The sequence below is a fragment of the Odocoileus virginianus genome, chromosome 22 (assembly GCF_023699985.2).
Source record: "Odocoileus virginianus isolate 20LAN1187 ecotype Illinois chromosome 22, Ovbor_1.2, whole genome shotgun sequence".
NCBI classification, from domain to species: domain Eukaryota; kingdom Metazoa; phylum Chordata; class Mammalia; order Artiodactyla; family Cervidae; genus Odocoileus; species Odocoileus virginianus.
Window position 1 is genome coordinate 28,924,264 of NC_069695.1, and position 20,458 is coordinate 28,944,721.

At 40.2% G+C, this 20,458-nt stretch overlaps 1 protein-coding gene and 1 pseudogene across 1 annotated transcript in view; one reads left to right on the forward strand and one right to left on the reverse strand.

The window, feature by feature from the left end:
• The window catches only part of CDH2 (cadherin 2), a 248,326-nt gene that overhangs the window by 33,145 nt on the left and 194,723 nt on the right, over positions 1-20,458 (reverse strand). Inside the window, exons 8-14 of the mRNA XM_020870897.2 lie at positions 12,620-12,757; positions 11,735-11,920; positions 8,953-9,206; positions 7,393-7,535; positions 4,244-4,477; positions 3,724-3,957; positions 772-911 (exon numbers count right to left, since the gene is read on the reverse strand). Of these exons, the coding sequence (XP_020726556.1) occupies positions 772-911; positions 3,724-3,957; positions 4,244-4,477; positions 7,393-7,535; positions 8,953-9,206; positions 11,735-11,920; positions 12,620-12,757 (1,329 nt within the window). The remainder of the gene's footprint in view (positions 1-771; positions 912-3,723; positions 3,958-4,243; positions 4,478-7,392; positions 7,536-8,952; positions 9,207-11,734; positions 11,921-12,619; positions 12,758-20,458) is intronic.
• Positions 1,521-3,563, forward strand: LOC139030325 (NADH dehydrogenase [ubiquinone] 1 alpha subcomplex assembly factor 2 pseudogene; annotated as a pseudogene).

Sequence of the window (20,458 nt, forward strand, 5' to 3'; positions counted from 1 at the left end):
GCATCTCCTGCAGGCAGATTCTTTACTGATGAACCACCAAGGATGCGCCAACATTTACTAAGCAACTACAATAAGCCAGACCCCATGACCGACATCACGGATGCAGACATTAGCTAGATACTGTCTCTAACTGCAAATATTTCTCAATAATCTAAGACTCGTGGGAATTCCCTGGTGGTCTAGTGGTTGGGACTCTGAGCTTTCTTCACTGCTGTGGCCTGGGTTCAGTCTTTGGCTGGGGAACTAAGATCCCACAAGCCACGTGCAGAGTGGCCAAAAAATGTAAGACTCTTCAGTGCAAATCATTGTTGGCTCTGCCCACCCCTGTATCCCCAATGATTAAAATCGTGCCTAGATTATTGACTGTGCTTGGTAAATGTTTATGAAGTGAACAGTCTGTGCTTTTTCTGCTACAGAAATATCCAAATCTCAGTGCAGAAACTACTTTTACTTTTATTTTGGATATCCAGTGAAGAAAAACTGCAATGAAAAACATTTTTATCAGTACAGTTATAACCGGCATTAGGTATAAATCCTAGGCTCCTCAAAACAACGTTAACTATCCTTTCATAATAAATACAATGACATTTAGCACTTTAGAAAAAAATTCAATGGGCAGTGCAGGTTGGAAAAAATTCACCAAGCCTTTGATAGTGTAATCAAGGAAAAGACATTTGATACTATTCTTTTATTGTATGTATTAGTATTTTCCCTACCATTTAAAATGTAAGACGGTAAGATTTCACTTAGAGATTTAAAAACATTGCTCACCTGGTCTTCTTCTCCTCCACCTTCTTCATCATATTTTAAAATATTATCTCTTACATCATCTTCTGGATCAATTAAAAGTTGTTTGGCCTGGCGTTCTTTATCCCGGCGTTTCATCCATACCACGAACATCAGAACGAGAACTAGGCAGAAAGAGAGTAAAGACATATGATACCATAATTTTAAAAACTCGACTTTATCTAATCACAGTCTTCAAGACTAATAATTTATATTCATATAGCTGGAAAACTTGCAATGCATCTTCTACTCTGTTACCTAATCCTAGCCTCACATGACAAGAAACAAGACAGGGCAGACACCCTGAGAACCAGGTTTAGATTGTTCTAGAAACTAGTACCCTATGAATTCACTGAGTGGATGTCTGTCCTCAGTTTTACTATCTGCAAATGGGGACAATAACTATTTCTATCTTTTTCTTTGTCTTGCTAGAGGATAGGATATGTGTCATATAAAGGACTGTAAAGTCTAAAACAACAAAATACAATAGGTGACATCACCACTCATTATTTAATTGCCATTGCATTCCAGTTGATCAGTCATCATTCTCCTCCCCAAACGATCCCCATCATTCTCCTCTCTCAGCACACGCATCAAGGACAGGCAGTACTTGCCAAGATGCCTTTGCAGCAAACTAGACCTGGATCAGAGACTTGATCTCGAGGATTTTTGACTCCCAAGGGCCTGGGTCTTTCTTTCATGCTGCTGTGCTTTTCTCTTTCCTGTTCAACAGCATGCTTCAGGTAAGGAGGCCAGGGGATTAGTTTGAGCACTGAAATAACATCCCCGGTGGCTCGGAGGGTAAAAGAATCTGCCTGCAATGTGGGAGACCTGGGTTCGATCCCTGGGTCGGGAAGATCCCCTGGAGAAGTAGATGGCAACCCACTCCAGTATTCACGCCTGCAGAATCCCATGGACAGAGGAGCCTGGTGGGCTATGGTCCATGGGGTCAAAAACAGTCAGACATGAGTGAGTGACTAACGCTAACACTTCCTGCTCTACATTTCTGCACCAGGATTAGAATCATAAATTTTCCAGCTGGTTGATGTTAAAATCAGCACCGATTCATTTTCCTTCAGAATGGCTCGAGTCCTTCTTCATGCCACAATCCATCAGCTCTAAGTTTTTCTTGATAAGGTTGGCATGTATGCCTCTTGTTAGTTGATATTGAAACATATCCCCAAGTGCACATCTAGGAATGCATTCCCTCTAAAATCTGGAGCTATCAGTTTACATCCTGAAGCAAAAAGATTTAATGACTCTTATTTGAGCACATTTTTATTATTGGCCATAAAAGTAAATATCTTCCTTTTAAAGCCAGATACATGATCTCATTTGCCATTGTTCCAGGGCTAAATCTAGCAAGTGGATTATTAGTGTAGCATGTAGGTTTCAAATTATAGTCAAAGTAGTCTCCACATAGGAAGTAAAAAATGCTCAGGCTTCTACAGTAATTGCTTGGGGAAAAAAAAAAAAAAAGGACAGGATTCTAAATTACCAGAACACTTGTAAATGGAGAAAACATAAAAGAAATGGCCAACATTTTGAAGAAAGTGATTGGTGCATAGCATGACTGCACAATAAACTAAGTCCTGCTGCTACTCAACAATACAACACAGGGTCCAGGCAATTTGTTCTTTTAACCTGCATACTTAGAAGTGGTTCCTAAAGTACTTTCCAGTGGTTAATTTCTTGCATTCCACTGAACCAAAGACTGCAAAGTATATTAAAAAGGAGCAATTCCTTAATCTAGACTGGCTCTAAAGACAGACAATTTATTGAGCTGTGTAATCATTTCTATTATCTGATGTGCTGTATGAAATACAATCTCTTGCTATTTTATGCAGCCCGTCAGAAACAAATACCTTGATCCCTGCATGACTGGAGCAGGTTGCTGACTGCGCTTTCTATAAAGGAAAGCAAAGGAAAGCAATATACTTATTTTCCTAAATCATCAACTACGAGCCATAAATTCAGACACAAATCCTCAGAGAAGTGCTTCAACTTAGGACTGTTTAATATTTTCCTATGAAGAGTTTGCTGCAGCTCTGCAAGCGATCAGCATCAGAAAATGGGAACGGGCGTGGAAGAGGTGGGCTGGCTGGGTTTGCTGCCAACAGGCAAGTGCATGCAAGGATGCTCAGGGTTTTCCTCATTCTAAAGTGGGCTTGGCTGTGAGAAATTGCTCAGAGGTGGAAGAGAGTTGCTAGAGCCCATTGAAAGGCAACAATTTTACTTTTTATTGAGCACAGCCGGTAGGAAGGCACAGGGTGATCTCAGGATTTGTTCTGCCTCTTGCAGAGAGCACTGTCAAAGGAAGTGAAGGAGCAAGTGGGCACTGGCCAGTTTGGGAACAAACAGTACTATATCCCCGAGTACAAGAATTGGAGAGGACAAACTATTCTAAAGAATGAACTAGAAGTAGCAAATGAAAGAAAAATAGACTATGAAGTAGGGGATATTCCAACAGAAAGGGAAGCTTGGATCAGAAAAAACAAGGACTCTGCCCACCATGGAGGAAATAATGAAAGATGAAGAATGAAAAACGGAGGGAAGAAACTAAAAGGAAAAGCAAAGACTTTTACAGCAAAGAAAAACTCCTTAGAGAAGAGAGCAACAGGGAACTCTTGGCTCCACCAGTTCAAACTCAGATGAAGGCACATGCCTCCGCTCCATTCTTTGGGAAACAGGAACCCTTCGTGGCTCCTAGCAGGGCTGGCAAAAGCTTTCAGCCAGGATCCTGGATGCCACAAGATGGCAAGAACCACAATCAGTGAATGCACTGCGGTCAAATCATGATATTTACATGTTTGTGACTATTTTAACAAATAAAAGCAAACAGTTGCTTTGTATTTTCCAACTGTAAAGAAAAAAGTTACTTTGCCAAACATCTTGGAAGCAAAAGGAATTCAAGCTGAGACACAGGGAAGTACTCACTGAGTAGGATGATGATGCAAAGCAGGATGGCGATGATGGCACCGGTGCCCAGCCCCGCTCCCACTATCCTATCCACATCCGTGCAGTCCCCGTTGGAATCACACTGGCAAACCTTCACCCGAAGGATGGAGATATTCGATTTGGGAGGATTACCCGAATCTGTGATTATGATTGGAACTTCGTAGATCCCAGCCTCAAGAAATTTTATCTTTAAGTTAAGCTGAGCAAAATCACCTATACAATAAAGGGGAAAAATATAGTAGGAGAGTTTATACATCCTAAGATTCAAAAACACATAGTGCCGAAGGGTACATATAAAGCAGATTTCAACTATCCTGCACTGTAAAGTTTTTTTTTTTTTTTTTTGGCTTTAAGTGCTTTTCGTATCTTATTTAAACTTTAAGTAGCTTTTAAAATATATTTAAGGAGAAAGATGATAAAGCGCTTAAAACGAACTTTTCATACTGGGCTTCAAAGCCTCTCAGATGCACATATATTCAAATAATGAATCTGTCCTTACCATTAAGCCGAGTGATGGTCCAATTTCTCTTAATAGTCACTGGAGACAAAGGAAGATCAAAAGCAAATGGTCCAGCATTTGGATCAATGTCATAATCAAGTGCTGTGATGTTAATTGAATTGGGGTCCGGAGTTTCACAAATCTCTGCCTCTTGAGGTAACACTTGAGGGGCATTGTCATTAATATCAAGTAAATAGATCTGCAGTGTTCCCGTCCCACTCATAGGAGGAATTCCTAAAAAGGGAGAAAAATCACAAACCAATGCTCAACAGTCCTCTCCCTTGAGTCTCAATTATAGTGAAACTCTCAAAGTTTCTAGCTTTCCAGCCCTTATCACTGTATAACCTTGGAAAAACCTCGTTGCCACAGCATCTCTGCTGTTTTGGTACAAGGCCACTTCTTGCATCTCTTCTAGGATGACCCTGCACTCCTCCCGCTGGAGGTTCAGGCACGGAGGGCGGAGACAACACGCATGCGCAAGCCCCCATCCCCGCCACGGAACCTCAGCCCCGTGCCCCTGGGGACTTACTCTGTGCCCCATGTGCAGTGGGCTCCTCTAGGTACTGTGGGATATAAGCAAGCAGAAACCCAGGCTCATGATCTCTAGGACCCTACTCACTGATGGAGAACCAAGATGAGCGCATGAAAGAACCCCAGAGTGCTTTTCAAGCCCAGACGTAACTCTGAAATATTGAAATGGTCTACAGACCCACAGACCTTATCTTGGGGAGGAGCCGGATCACTTGCTTGAGAGTAATTAGGTTGCACTCTACACATCATTTCATTGTCATCCTATGAAGCTGGTTTAAACAGACAGGAACCTAAGTGTCTCTATAAACTGGTTATGGTTGCTTCCTCTTAGAAGTATTGGGGTTGCTAGTGGAGATGGGTCTGCCTGACCCCAAATCAATCCTCTATAACATGTTGTCTCTACACTTATCTTTTGAGTTGGACTCTACTATATTATAAATATTTATGAATAAATATATAACAGATATAGAAAATGTAATGGAAATGTTATTATATGTAAACATAATAATTATATTATTTTAATATATAATATATAATACAATTATATTTAACTGTATAATCTACATATTATATACAGTTAAGAGAATAGAAATACAAGAATTTTCTAAATAAGGCTGCGTATTGAGACCCAGAGGCTTAGGTGACCTGCCCAAGGTCATGAAACTAGGAAGATGCACACAAACACTCCTCAGGAGCGGACAAGGAGAAACCTTTGTGGACCTCTCTAAGGAATGTGGATGGTTCTGAGAGCAGGGAGGTTAAGATGGAGGGGTAGCATGGCTGTTTACAATATTCTAATGCTGTGGTCTAACCACGAGGGCCACTATGTTTCCCCATAGTTTGAATTACTTTCATATTTATTATCACATTTCACATTATTTGACTCTCATAACGACTTCAGAGAATAGCAAGCAGCAAAAACAATGATCAATAATGAAATGAAGGCATACAGATTATAATAGCTTGTCCAGACATTAAGGAGCAGAACTGGGGCTCTAAATCCAGCCTTGTGATTTAACGTCGAGTGCATTTGCAAAACATCACAGCTACACAGATTTAACTGCTCACTTCCCTCATATCAAACACCCTTTCAATTAGGAAACAATCCACCTTGGTGAATGAAATATCTGGTTGTAACTCACAACTCACACATATACATATAATTTTATAGCTCTTTAAATCTCAACATAATGGTGCAAGATATATTACTGTAAGTTTCAGGGTGGAGAAAGCTACCACTTACAGAAAATGTAAAACAGACACAAATGCTCTGCTTTGATGTGAAATGGCAGAAGTGCTTCCCACCAAGTTTCAACTCTAAATATGTGAACAGTAGGTCTCACATTAGAAAGGATAAGAAATATTGCTTTGATCTTGTCACCTCGTAGATTTATAACAGATAATGATCTCATTGAATCTTATTACACAGGATTAGGAATGGTTCTTTGAGACTGTTCTTATCAAAAATGTTGACAGGCAATGTTTTTCAAACTGCACATCTTGGCCACCAAATAGAAAAAGCCTACTATTTTTATTAGATGCTAATATTTACAGTCCAACATTAAAACTATTCTAAAAGATGGCTATGATTTAGTTCTAAAACTATTTACACATCATAGAAATAATTACCTGAGTGTATAGTTTGTGCCAGGCACTGTTTTAAAAGTTTTATGTACAAGCCTTGTTATCTTCCCCTGTATACGAGTTATATCCTGCTACCATTATCCGTATTCACCAGAAAAAGGAAATGGACAGATTTAAAACCTCATTGCTAATCCTGCAGTTAGAAAAATAGTATAAATGGAGTCTGGATCCAGGGGGGAGGGGAGATCAGGTGGAATTTCAAAGCTTCACTCTTAAACCGTATCATATTGAGACCTAAAACGAGTCCAACTCCAGTTTAACATAAGTTATTTTTATCTTATAGATCTAAAGAAAAAAGTGCTATCTATTAACCTCGGCTGTTTAGAATCCAGACGAGACCAAGAAAGAAAAAAAAAAAGATGCTAAACTATATGTTTATGTTTTTCAAAACCAACATACTAAAGCTCAAATATTCAATTATTTTAACATATGCAAGAAATTAAGAGTTTCCTAGACATGGCAGACTGCTGCTGCTGCTAAGTCGCTTCAGTCATGTCCGACTTTATGTGACCCCATAGACGGCAGCCCACCAGGCTCCCCCGTCCCTGGGATTCTCCAGGCAAGAACACATGGCAGACTGGAAGGACAGACTGATGGTAGCAAACATGCTGATGAGAAAAAACCTAAAATGACCACCTTGAAAAACAGTGTGTGGGCTACTATGCCATCAAGGTATAGCAGGGCAGAACAATCACAAAGCCTTGTGATCACAATACTAGGTGACCATGAAGGGTTTAAGGACCCTGGGGACGTTCATTCCAGAAGACAGCAAATACAGAAAGCCCAAAGGAAATGGGAAATAGAATTTGGGGCCTCAGAGGAGTGAAGGTCATTGGCACCTTAGAAGGAATGAAATTTTTCTAGACAATTGGGTTTCCTAGAAAACCTCATTTCCTAACGATGCATTTGTGATGAGGCTCTACTCTCTTTAACAACATCCAGGACAAATACAGTGACTATATTTAATTACGTACCATTGTCAGAAGCAAGGAAAGTAGCATTGTATATATTGTTTTTCACATTCGGTGATTCTCTGTCCAAAACAGCAATGGTAGTTATCTGCCCGTTCACAGAGTCTATTTTTAGCCAGTTTGCAGGATCGGATAATTTTGTGTATCTACAAAATGAAAGTGCAATAAGTTTATTTCTTTAGACATGAAATCTAAAACAGGAAGCTGATTTTTCTGGTTTAGTCCCAGACACAACCAGCATGTTAACTTGCATTTCTGTAGGTGATGGTTGGGACAAACAGCTGTAATGTGGGTATTTCTGTGGCAGTGGTTTGGGAGGCAGCATGGTTCGTGTGTTGCATGGCCAGGCATGAAGTAAACGTTACATAGGTGGTAGAGCAGAAAGAGGAGGAACTCAGTTTCTGTACTGTGGGTTGGGGCTAGGGCAGATTTGACAGGTCTCATTATAAGCTCTTATCTAGTTCATAGGAGAGCAATGGTCCATATAAAATAGTTCTAATATATCTTCTAAGCAAGCAGCAGCCCTAATATATAGGGCTTAAGAGAAATTATAATAGAAGTTGAATTTTCTATCACAGAACACTCCTTAAACATTTACTACCTTATCATGGTGGGGATTTGGTCACAGTGAGGAGACCACCCTCCTCTCCCCACTCCCATAGTCCCATTCCTCCTAGGATCGCCCACCTGGGCCAAACCCCAGAACTACACCCTTCAAGGGGAATCCTGTGGTCTGAGTAGATTTATCTGTATTTGCTTAACCTCCTTTTTTATTTGGGGTGGGGGTGAGCTTTTCAAGCTTGGATAACCAATACACAAATTGGAAAACATATCCCATTTGGAGACGTAAAAAGTTACATGAGTTCAATACACCTGTTCACTACCTATTCATCTGTCTTGATTCCAGTGTACAGAGAAATGAAGAAGAAGACACACAGTTATCTGTTATCAACAGTACTGAAAGGAGTTAAATAAAATATGAGCTAATTTTTAAAATTACCATCACCAGGGATGGATAATAGTCATGTGGGGTATGCTCTGCCAACCCTCATCAGGAAGGATAAATTAGATTTTGCTGAGGCTGGAAATCTTTACAGATATATTTTATAAGTCCTATAACCACTGTACAGGTGAGGGATGAAAATAATTAGCTCTTATATCTTGGTGCTGGCATGAGTTTTCTTTTCTTTCTGATGTGTGGAGAAGAGATAAATGTTATAAGCTTTCTGAGACTCTCCTATTTACTCATGGCAGAAGCTTTTTGGGATGGTTAGCATAAAAGCACAGGGTAAATTATTACTAAAGATGTTTTAAAAGGAGCAAGGGCAGAAAAAAGAGGCTGAAAACTTTTGTTTCTTTAAATGATAAAAAGAGTAGATGCATTTATGTACCTCCTGTCTAATATACTCTTTGCTCCACTGAAAAAATTTCATCAAATAATTAAAAATAATCTTGTAATAAGGAGTATGAAATGAAAATTTCTCACCCAAATGGTGAAAAAATTTTATGCACAGCATAGAACATAATGCAAATGACAAAAACACCATAAATGGCATTTGATACCTAATGTTTTGCTGCATATATCGATCTGGGTCCTGAGCAGTAAATGTTGTTAACATGGTACCGGCGTGAAGGCCTTCTTCTTGGCGAATGATCTTTGGATTTGGGGCAAAATAAGGATTTTCATTCACATCGATAACTGTGACAGACACAGTCGCAGTAGACTGAGGTGGATGCTGAATACCCTTGGCTAATGGCACTTGATTTTCTGCAGCAACAGTAAGGACATACATCCTATTTGTTTCAAAGTCGATTGGCTGGAAAAACCAAAAAAAAAAAAAAAATTTTTTTTAAAGGAGAAACCATATTTTTGCAGGAAATAAGAATATTTGCATTTTGAAGTTGATCCTTCTAGTAAACTCCATTTCTAAAACATTAATTTTTTATTCACTACACCATAGGTTCCTCTCAAATTTCTGGAAAACTTGCATTAGCATGGCCAATGATTGAAATATTTATCACAACGTAACCTACTTCTACAAGATATTTATGTACCTTGTGCATTTCAAAGACTTATGTTCACAAAATAACGCTTATTACTATTGCACACTGCATTTATTTAGCTATATCTAAGAACTTACATATTCTTAAGAGCAGCGTTATTCACCAAAAAAAAAAAAAAAAAAACTAAATAATCTGGGATTAAATGAGAACATGATGGTCTAGATTGTATCCTCAAACACTGGTACAAAGACCATTCTTCACCCAGGAAAACTTTTAAACAGTCTGCGATGAAGTGTACAAAACAAAAACTAGACAATGTGATTTTTTTTCACAAAGCTAAACTTTTCCTATTTAAAAGTTCATTCATAATTTTAAGTATACATTTTAGAGTATACACATATATACAATTAAAAAATAGTGCTCATAGGTAGAAGGACTTTTTATTTTCTCCTTAGTTAGCAAACTAAATCTATGGCTGTTTTCCAAAATAATTTTGAGGATTTTACTGGTCTGTACAAATGCCAAATCTAAGAATGCCACTCGAGATAAAGACAATGCACAGATAATGTAAACATTAGCTCTCAAAGTTTCACTGAATCTCACCGTCAATAGAAAAGTTACCAGGAGTCAAGTGACCAGACTGGACTTTCCCTCTTAATCTCATTGATGATATTCCGATTAAGATACCCATAAGCATTACTGTGTGTAATATTAATAGCATGAGAAAAAGAGCTCTCCTGCCATCCTGAGGAGTCTAAGAAAGACCAAGGGCAGAAGCTATAAAGAAAGTCACGAAATTAGCACAGACTATACTAGTTTCTTTACCTAGACCACCTCCTCAACTCTGATTCAGAAGTTTTTTTACTCTCACTCTAAAATCCCCAGTTCTACTTCCCCTTCTGAAATATTTTAAACAAGACAGCAAAGAAGCCAGGAAATACTACAGAATTTTTTGAGTGAGTGTACTAGACCCAGGAAACATCGCTGACAACGTTTACTTATCTAAGATCTTTGGAAAAAAGTGAAAGTGTTAGTCACTCAGTCACGTTTGACTCTTTGAGACCCCATGGACTGCAGCCTGCCAGGTTCCTCTGTCCATGGGATTTTCCAGGCAAGAATACTGGAGTGGGTTGCCATTTCCTCCTCTAGGAGATCTTCCCAACCCAGGGATTGAACCTGCATCTCTTGCATTGGCAGGCAGATTCTTTAGCCCTAGGGCCACCCGGGGAGCCCAAGAGTGTTGGAATGGAAGGCAAAGAAGCAAACTCTTGCCTGGGTGGCTAGAAACAGATGCTCACTTCACGGAGGTTTTCCATTAGCACTGTCTATTTGTTACACTTAAAGTTAACATCCCTTTTACTTCCAGAACTTAGCTTTATTTTACTTTTTGACAATGAAAGATTAGAAGAACCAATTTCTTAAAAACGGCATTTAAAAACGGCAAAGTAAATTCAAAACCTTTTAAGAGCGTAGGCCCTCTCATCGCCTACACTCATCTAGTTATACACCGGTAGTATTTTCTGGTTTGTTCCCTGAGCCAATACTCTAAAAGCAGCCTATAGACATAAGAATAGTAGGTGTGGGGCATCCTTCCTAATAGGTATCAGTTGGCCATCAAAACTCTATGATGCGGGACTTCCCTAATGGTCCAGTGGTTAGGTTAAGACTCCCAATGCATGGGGCACCAGTTCGATACCTAGTCAGGGAACTAAGATCCCCCATGCCAGACAGCACGACCCAGTCAAAATAAATAAAATAAAGAGATGTTACATATATATATGTGTGTGTATATGTATACACACACACACACGCACACACACATATAAAACTCCACACATAACACTAACACATTCACTGCACTGACCATTTAACACTGCTGAGGACTGTTGTATCTTCACTGTCAAAACACCCGGATGATTGAAAATCAATCATATTCCAGGGAGAGAGAGTGAGACCATGTTGGCCTTGGCATCAACATAAGTGAAAAATAACAAACGTGACTTCCCCAAATACAGTAACTCTGATTTAGAGAGAGGCTTCCCTGTGGCTCAGATGGTAAAGAATCTGCCTGCAATGTGGGAGACCTGGGTTCGATCCCTGGGTTGGGAAGATCCTTTGGAGAAGGGCATGGCAACCCACTCCAGTATTCTTGCCTAGAGAATCCCCATGGACAGAGGAGCCTGGCGGGCTGCAGTCCGTGTGGTCACAGAGAGTCAGACACGACTGAGTGACTAAGCACAGCATAGAGACAGTTGAAATGTCCTGAGTCCATAACAAACTAAGGGGTGGGTGGCACGTACGGTCATGGCCGAGTGGCCATCAGAGAGACCGTGGCACTTACTTTTACTACGGTGACTAAGCCGTCGTTGCTGTTGGGGTCGGTTTGAATGGCAAAGCGGCCGGCGGGGTCTCCTCCACTGATTCTGTAGACAGCGTTCCAGGCTGGCGTGTGGGGCTGATCCTTATCTGTCACCGTTAGATTAGCGACTATGACATCTACCCTGTTTTCAGGGACTTCACCATAGAACTGCAAGAAAAGACAAAGCTTATTCAGAGTGGCGACGGGCAGCCCTGAAGGACGGCGTGTCTCGATGGTCACACTGCCCTGATTTTAGTGACCCATTAAATCTTTATTATCCACACTAAGCGAGGAGATGAGTAATGCAGGTAATCACAGCATTTATGCTTGACTTTAAAAATACTATAACTCTGTGCGGCCCTCAAATTATTTTTTTTCCAAATTATGTTATAGTTTCATTAAAATTAAAATATAAAATTAATTTCATTAATAGTAAATTCTGTGGGTATCTGGGATGATTCATGAGTGGTGGTCAGAAGAAAGGACTTGTCTGAAGGAAATCATTTTAGCCAAGAGATCATAATTATCTGCTGACAAAGGAGCATCGATCAGTCACATGGTTGGTGAACCTGAAGATATTTATAAATATTTTGTTAAAACAGCCTAAAGTCTATCTAGGGCATTTCTTCCAGGCAGGATGTTTTAGTAACTTTATCAGTGGACTTGGAGAGGACAAAAACAAATTAGTTTGGCGCCTCATTTAAAACTCCGGTGTAAGTGACAGAAAACATGGGAGTCAGTAGCCATTCTACAATGAGGTGAATGAAGCAAGTTCCCGGCTCTATTTAATGCATCTATTATTCATGACGAAACTTCGCGGTAACGGACCGCAGGCCTCGAGTTCTGTGAGTGACAGTCCATACTTACTGTCATGGCAGTGAACTCCGGAGGATTGTCGTTGACATCTGTCACCGTGATGACAGCCGTGGCTGTGTTGGAAAGGCCATATGTGGGATTGCCTTCCATGTCTGTAGCTTGAATTATTAACGTATACTGCTGCACTTTCTGAAAAGACATAAAGATAACAACTTAAATGAAACGAATTCCTCAAGAAGACATCACAGTTGTTCTGTAAGCGGCTCTTGATTACACCCAGAGAAGCACGGCATTATTCACTCTGATTAACAGGACTTGAAATTTCCCAAGTGGAGTTTACTTTAACTTGTGAAGCACAGGTCTGGTCCTTGTCTAGAGAGATTTAACTGGATGTTTTCACCTCGACTGGCGGAAAGGAACGCGTGGCAGATGTGTGAAATTCGCTGCTAAGCCGAAACTTCCATCTGGTTTCAGCGTTTCTTTTTCTTCCCAACTTCACAACACTGTCATCAAGCATTTGAGTCATGTGGTTTGTATTTACTTTCTCAGATGTTAATTTCTACCCAGTTTAGGCTACTAAAAACAATCAAGAAACTTGAGAGGGAGAAGAAAGCATATATAATTCATAAAGTATATATGCTTTCCTTTTACACATCTTTACATATGTTCCTTCTATTAGAGCAAAGTTGATACAGTATTTTCTTCTAATTTCCTTCAATGCACACTATTTACAACTATAGAGGAGAGATACACTGTTAAATGAAGTGAAGACCAAAACAAAGGGTTTATGTTTATATTCTTCATCTTGGAACCTAGTAGGTATTTAATTGTTACCCACCTCCGCGAGTGGACCATACTTGAGTACAACACTCACTGAGTCCACAGACGTATGATGAATATGGATATATTTTCACATAGATGGTTAATATAGAATTTTCATCACTGCTTTCAAATTTCAGATTGAACTTTTTAAAGGAGAGCCAAGATCAGTTGTAATGCATCTAATAGAGAAATCCTGAGAGTGTCTGAGACAGTCTACAGCACTGGCTGACTTAGTTTTATACTAGGAAAACCTAAACAAAACAAACTGGAGAAGGGAATGGCAATCCATTCCAGTATTCTTGCCTGGAGAATCCCATGGACAGAGGAGCCTGGCAAGCTACGGTCCATGGGATCACAAGAGTCGGACACGACTTAGCAACTAACCAAACCAAACCAAACAAATGCCTAAAGTCATTTGAAATCTCCATGGAATTTGGCACAGATAAAAAATATAGATAATTAAAAAATGCTAAAACATCCTGAACAATTAAACTCCCTTCTTCATACAAAAAAATAAATGGTCACCGCAAAGACTGTTTCCCTTAATTCTAAATATAGCTCACATTATGAATGACCACTCTTGAGGGATTTTGGGAGCTGTGAGAGAACAGACACAAATTGTAGCTTTTGCTTTAGATGTTTGTGGGCAAGGCAAAGAAGGGGTAAGAGTGAAAGTCAAACCTCACACATTCAATTTTTAGCCTGCCCACCACTATGCCAATCTCTTAGCAGTTATTTATTTCCATTCCTTTTCATTTGTCTTAAAAAAAAATACCCCACTTTTTTGAATGGAAAAAAGAAACAAAGCAATAGGGCTGGTTGAGCCATTTTAATTTGTCTTAACCCATAACCCCTCACCATAATGCTTACATAGACTAAAATATTTCTCAATGATTTCCATTCCCAATCAAGGGTGTCATTTCAGCTTAATGCTCTCATGGTTATCAAGAGAATTTTGTAGGGCATTCTGTTCATCCTCCCAGCTGAAAATCATGAAAAAATAAAAAGTTTGTTATGACTCTGAAATGCCATTTTTGTTGGCTGTTATTTTCAGAAACAGATGAGCATTATCAAAAATATAAATATTTTTACAGAAGATAAAAAACATACATCGGCATTATCTGGAAATAATGGCTTTTTGTTAATATCTATTTTACAAAGATCTTTAGAATTATATAAGTATAATAGGCCCAATTTTCCACTGAGCTGAAATATTGGGATCAATAGCTAATACTTGAAACTTCCTATTGCTGCAAGCTAGTCTTGAGAATTCTAAGTTACAAAAGAACATTGTTATTTCTAAAATACAGTGTTTCTTCAAGTAAAGAAAAATGTCAACTTGTTAAATAACATAGTCTGAATTTAACTGCCTGATTGGTAAAACAATTTTACATTTTGTAAGGAAGACACGACAGCCTATGTTTTAGACTACCAAACTATTTAGAGCTTCTTGCCTAATTTAGTCACTGGGCATCTAGTTCTGAATGACTGACATTTAGATTTCATAAGAAGTTGACTTACCACCCTCACAGTGCTGAGTCTGATCAAGGGAACTTTGCTTAAAAACATTTCCTTGCTCTCTGTTCTAGAAAGGATAAAATCTCAGCTCCTCTCCTGGCTGTCAATCCTTCCATCCCCCGACTCACCTTTCCCACCAAAGCTCTCACTTTCCATTTGCTCACCCCATATCTTGAGCTGTTTGTATTGGGTTGGCCACAAAGGTCATCTGGATTTGGCCGTAAGATGGCACTGAAACACACAAACGTCTGACTAACCCAATATCTATTTTCAAATGCCTATCACGTCTCTATACAACTGCATTTGCATTTTCCTCGGCCTAAACCACTGTTTTTAAATTGGGGTGATTTTGCCCCCCACCCTCATCACTCCCAAGGACATCTGTCAATATCCTGAGACATTTCTGGTTGTAACAGCTGGGCAGTGCTACTGACATCTAATGTGTAGGGATCATAAATGCTACTAAACACCCTACAATGCATAGGACAGGCCCCCGCAACAGAGGCTTATCCTGTCCAAAATGTCAACAGCGCCAAGGTTGGGAAACCCTGGCCCTGAACACCCTTTCCTCTTTTCCTGAGTCTGGCAAGCACGAAGTTTAAAGTCACCCCAGAGATGATTTCTGAAAGTCCTTGAGGAAGATCTGTTTTCCAACTCAGGACACACCTCTATCACTGTTTCCTTTTTAAGAGGCTGTTATCAGTCTATCTGTCTGTCTTCCCCAGCTACAGGCTGCTGCTGCTGCTAAGTCACTTCAGTTGTGTCCGACTCTGTGTGACCCCATAGACGTCGGCCCACCAGGCTCCCCCGTCTCTGGGATTCTCCAGGCAAGAACACTGGAGTGGGTTGCCATTTCCTTCTCCAATGAGTGAAAGTGAAAAGTGAAAGTGAAGTCGCTTAGTCGTGTCCGACTATTAGCGACCCCATGGACTGCAGCCCACCAGGCTCCTCCGTCCATGGGATTTTCCAGGCAAGAGTGCTGGAGTGGGGTGCCATTGCCTTCTCCGCCCCAGCTACATACATGTACACAAATCCCTCCTCAGGGTCACTGCTTTGCAGATGTTTATGTCCCTGGTATATAACATAATGCTTGCCATAGTATAAGCAAGGAACAAATGCTTTTGAATTTGTGGCTGGCTGGATGAATGTATGAGAAGCCTTGGACCTTGTGTGATACTATAAAAATAATTTCAGGTTTGGGAAAAACCATCTTATTTACATGGTTAGCTATCATTTACTCATTAAAATATATAGTGGGAACATAAGCTAGCTCACTGTTTCCCAAACTACGAAATTGATTCATATGCCATCTTCTCAATTCTGCTATACCCTCATCTTTCTACAGCGTAAGTCACTTACTATTTATCTTGATAGGAACTCTCTTTTAAAAAACAATTTATTATAAAAGTACTGTAAATAGAAAACTAGCACCACTTACCATAAGTATAACTAAAAATAAAGCCAATACAATGCTTGTGCTCTGGCAGTCTCTACTTGATGGAGTAAGCATCTAAAAGACTTGGGGTTCTCTGGTTTTCTCTAGATGTATCAATTAAAGTCACTATACTTGTGTGACATACTTTTGAAACTACAGCACTGAACTAGAGTGCTCTAAGTGAATGAAGAGGTGAGAACATTCCATCATCCACTCGGCACACGTTTAATGAATGAACACTGGATGCCAGGCAATGTAGCATGTACCTGAATAAAATAATGAACAAAATCAGAGATAGCCTTGCTGCCGTTAAGAGCAAGAGACAAATGAAAGAGACAAATAAGAATGGATCATGTGGCTAAATGTGCAATGCAACCACAGTAAGAGCAGGAAGAAGTGATGGGAGCAGTCTTTAAGAGGTGCATCTCAACCAGTCCTCCAAGCCTAGAGGGAAAAAGAAATGCAAGATGAACTTGGTGGGTAAATTGAGAATCAATCAGTGGATGGATGGCAGGGCACAGTGAAGTTGACCGTGACCTTGGGGAACTGGGGAGGGGGCACTGGTCACGTTGGAAACCCCTCAGGAAGCACAGGTTTAGGGAGATGACAGGTTTGCTTTTGGATGCACTGGGTTAGGGGATGGACAAGTAAGTAATAATATCATGAGATCCTAGGAGGGAAGTGCAGGTTTGTGACCCTGTTCAAATTCTTAAATGTAAAGCCCCCAGTTCCCTCATCTGTGAGGTAGAGCTGACAGTACTATCTACCTTATAAATTTGTAGGCTAAACATTTTTTGAATGCTTACTGTATGCTGGCATTGTTCTATGGGCCTTGATAATAAAAAATGACATCTATCGAGAATGAGCACTAAGGATGAGCCACACTTTATGTTGTGTCTCAAAATAAACTGATAAGGCAGGTGGACTATTTTTATCCTCATTTTACAGAGGAGGAAACCAAGGCTTAGCGGAGCTGAGAAGCACCCACCCACATGAGCTGTAAGTAGCAGAAAAAAGACTTGAATCCAGCTCTCTCTGAATCCAGAGTCTGTACCACTAATTGCTGCGCTATGTGAGGGCTCTCCAATAAATGCATGGCGTGAGTGTGTCCTGAGACGGGGGAGCAGGTGGAAAAGACAGATTCCAAGGAGACCAAGAATGGGTGGGAGTGAAGGGCAAGTATGGCTGCCCTCAGGAGTCTGGTGTTGACACGAAGAAGAAAATCTAATAACCTGAACTTTTCTTCCAGGTTCCTGTTCAGGGTGACAAGAAGAGGAACACAGGGGCCTCACTGAATATCGGGAGCTGGAAAGGCAGGTAAGATGTCCATGGAACACAGTCTGTATATCCGGAGGAACACAGGCCATTATGGGTAGGTACCCCAGGGAGGGGCTGAGGACCGGCTCACAGAGAGCGAGTATTAGCCTGCTCTAGAGGAAGATGGCATAGGAATCTTCAGGCAGAAGAAGCAACAGACACAGAAGAATAGAGAAGCTCAGATTTGTACAAGGACGGACATGTGGTGGTACGGGCAGAGGCCAATTCTAGGAGCTCAGACTAAGGAAGGCTTTGGGACCAGCATCCTAGAGGGTCTGGGGCACCACGTTAAGGAGCTCTGACTTCAGGCTTTGGGTCTTGGAGAGCCCTTCAATCAGAGGGGAGACTCAGTTGGTCGAGGATTATGAAGGAACCAGTCGGGGTTTCTAGGAAAGACCCTTCAGAGAAGGGAAGACCAAGACCATGGAAGACAAGAGAACATTCCTTCAGGAAAGAACTCAGTATTGACAGCCCAAGTGAATGTATTACTTAGCTTGGAAAACAGGAAATCAAAGTGATGGTGATCACCCACTGGAGGTTGAGGCTAGGTCTATGACGGCCGTGGGAAAATGAGAGCTAATATGTGTTGGACACTGTGCTGAATGCTATACGCTTTGTGTTATGTAATCCTTCCAATCGTCCCATGAAGTAGATGTAAGATTATTACCTCCATTTACGGATGGGGGAGCTGAGGTTTCAGGTTAAGACACTAAAGGTCAAATAGCCCATAACAGGTAAAGCCAGAATTATTCAAACCTAATGAAGCAGAGGGTAATTCATCAGTAGTCCTGACCAAAAAGGGCTGGAAATGGACATGTAAAAGCTGGAGAAAAGAAGAAAATGCCAGGAGTGGTCACCACCAAGTCAGGTAACCAGAAGTCAGACTGATAAACAACAAGGCCCTACTGTATAGACTCAATATCCAGTAATAAACCATATACATGTCTGCCTATGTGCTCAGCCGCGTCTCACTCTTTGCAACCCTATGAACTATAGCCCACCATGGGATTTTCCAGGCAAGAGTACTGGAGTGGGTTGCCATTTCCTCCTCCAGGGGATCTTCCCCACCCAGGGATAGAACCCGTGTCTCCAGCAGCTCCTGCAGTGGCAGGCATATTCTTTCCACTGAGTCACCTGAGAATCCCAAACTATATATATATATACAATAGATAGATAGATAGATACATATATGGGCTTCTCTGGTGGCTCAGTTGGTAAAGAATCCGCCTGCAGTGGGGGAGACCTGGGTATGATCCCTGGGTTGGGAAGATCCTCTGGAGGAGGAAATGACAACCCACTCCAGTATTCTTGCCTAGAGAACTCCATGGACAGAGGAGCCTGGCAGGCTACAGTCCATGGGGTCGCAAAGAGTCAGACACGACTAAGCACAGCACAGCACATAATATATATGTATATATACACACACACACATATACATATACACACACACACACGTATAACTGAATCACTTTGTTGTACAGCAGAAATTAACACATTGTAAAACAACTATACTTTAATAAAATAAAAAATATATTTAGAAAACTAAAAGATAAAAAGTAAAAGAAATCAGATGGAGGTTAAAAAACTGAAGACTGGAAAGTGTCGTGCGTGAAGCTTTAGGTCTGTAGAACCCCAAGAATCGGAATTTTTTAAAACCTGGAGATGAAAGGAAAATAAAAAGCTAAATCTCAGTAAGCATTTCAATGATTAGGAGTTCAATCACTTAAAGGTGTCGTCCACCCTGGGAGGATGACAATGGAAATGACTTCGGACAGAAAGAAAACTGTGAAGTCTAATAGAAATAAAAGCATCTCCAGCTTACATGAGGCCTGGAGAAGTCAGCATAATTTATCCTGGCCTCAGGCAGAATTACCATAAACCATCTGACATAGATAGATTTTGCCATGTTAAATGACTTTCAGAAAGGGAAGGTTTTCCATAATTTTCCCTAGTAACTCATTGTTGTGTTTAATAGCTTCACTGTCAAGAAGCAATTTCTCATGCTGTATCTAACTTGTGATTCTATAGCTTTGAATTCATGTCCACTTTCATTTCATTTGGTTGTACATAGTTGCTTCCGGCCACTACAAGATATACTTAACCAAAGTATAGCCTGACTTCCAACTTTCACCCCCTAAACTAAATACAGTCTCTTTGATTTTTAAATACGGTTGGTTTGCTTTGGCAAAACTATCTTTCATTCTCTATGCCGCTTGCTTTTCATAAAACAGCCAGGCTAAATGTGATAGGAATATTACTATATGAAAACAAGATGAAGTCCCATTTCTGTATCTCACAATGAGAGTGTGAAATGAAAGAGAAATATTAGGTTTGGGAGATGAGCTATATACCTCCTTAGGATGTGAGCAGCCTGGCACTCCAGAGAATATTAAAAAAAATATGCTATATTTTCCTATAAAATACAGTATTCATGCTGAATTTATTGACATTTACGAATAGTATTTTATACAGTAATGGAAGAGGTGAAAAGATATACATGTTCCAGATATCACTGAACTAAAGGTACTACTGCAAAAGCTAAATTTATGCAATCTCTGGTGCAAAACATTCCTAGAGCAAGAACTGCTGGCACCTGGGAGTTAATAGGCATACCATACGAGCCATCCATCTAACTCCTAAGGAAGGCTCTGAGTTCAATTGTGAATTAAGTAATCTTGATTGGCTCATATTACTTTATTAAAGTGTTGCCACCTCTATCTTATGTACATAATGAATTGAAATAGTAATGTTTTCTTCGATCCAATTCAAGTGGCTGCTACTTACTAAGACAAATAAAA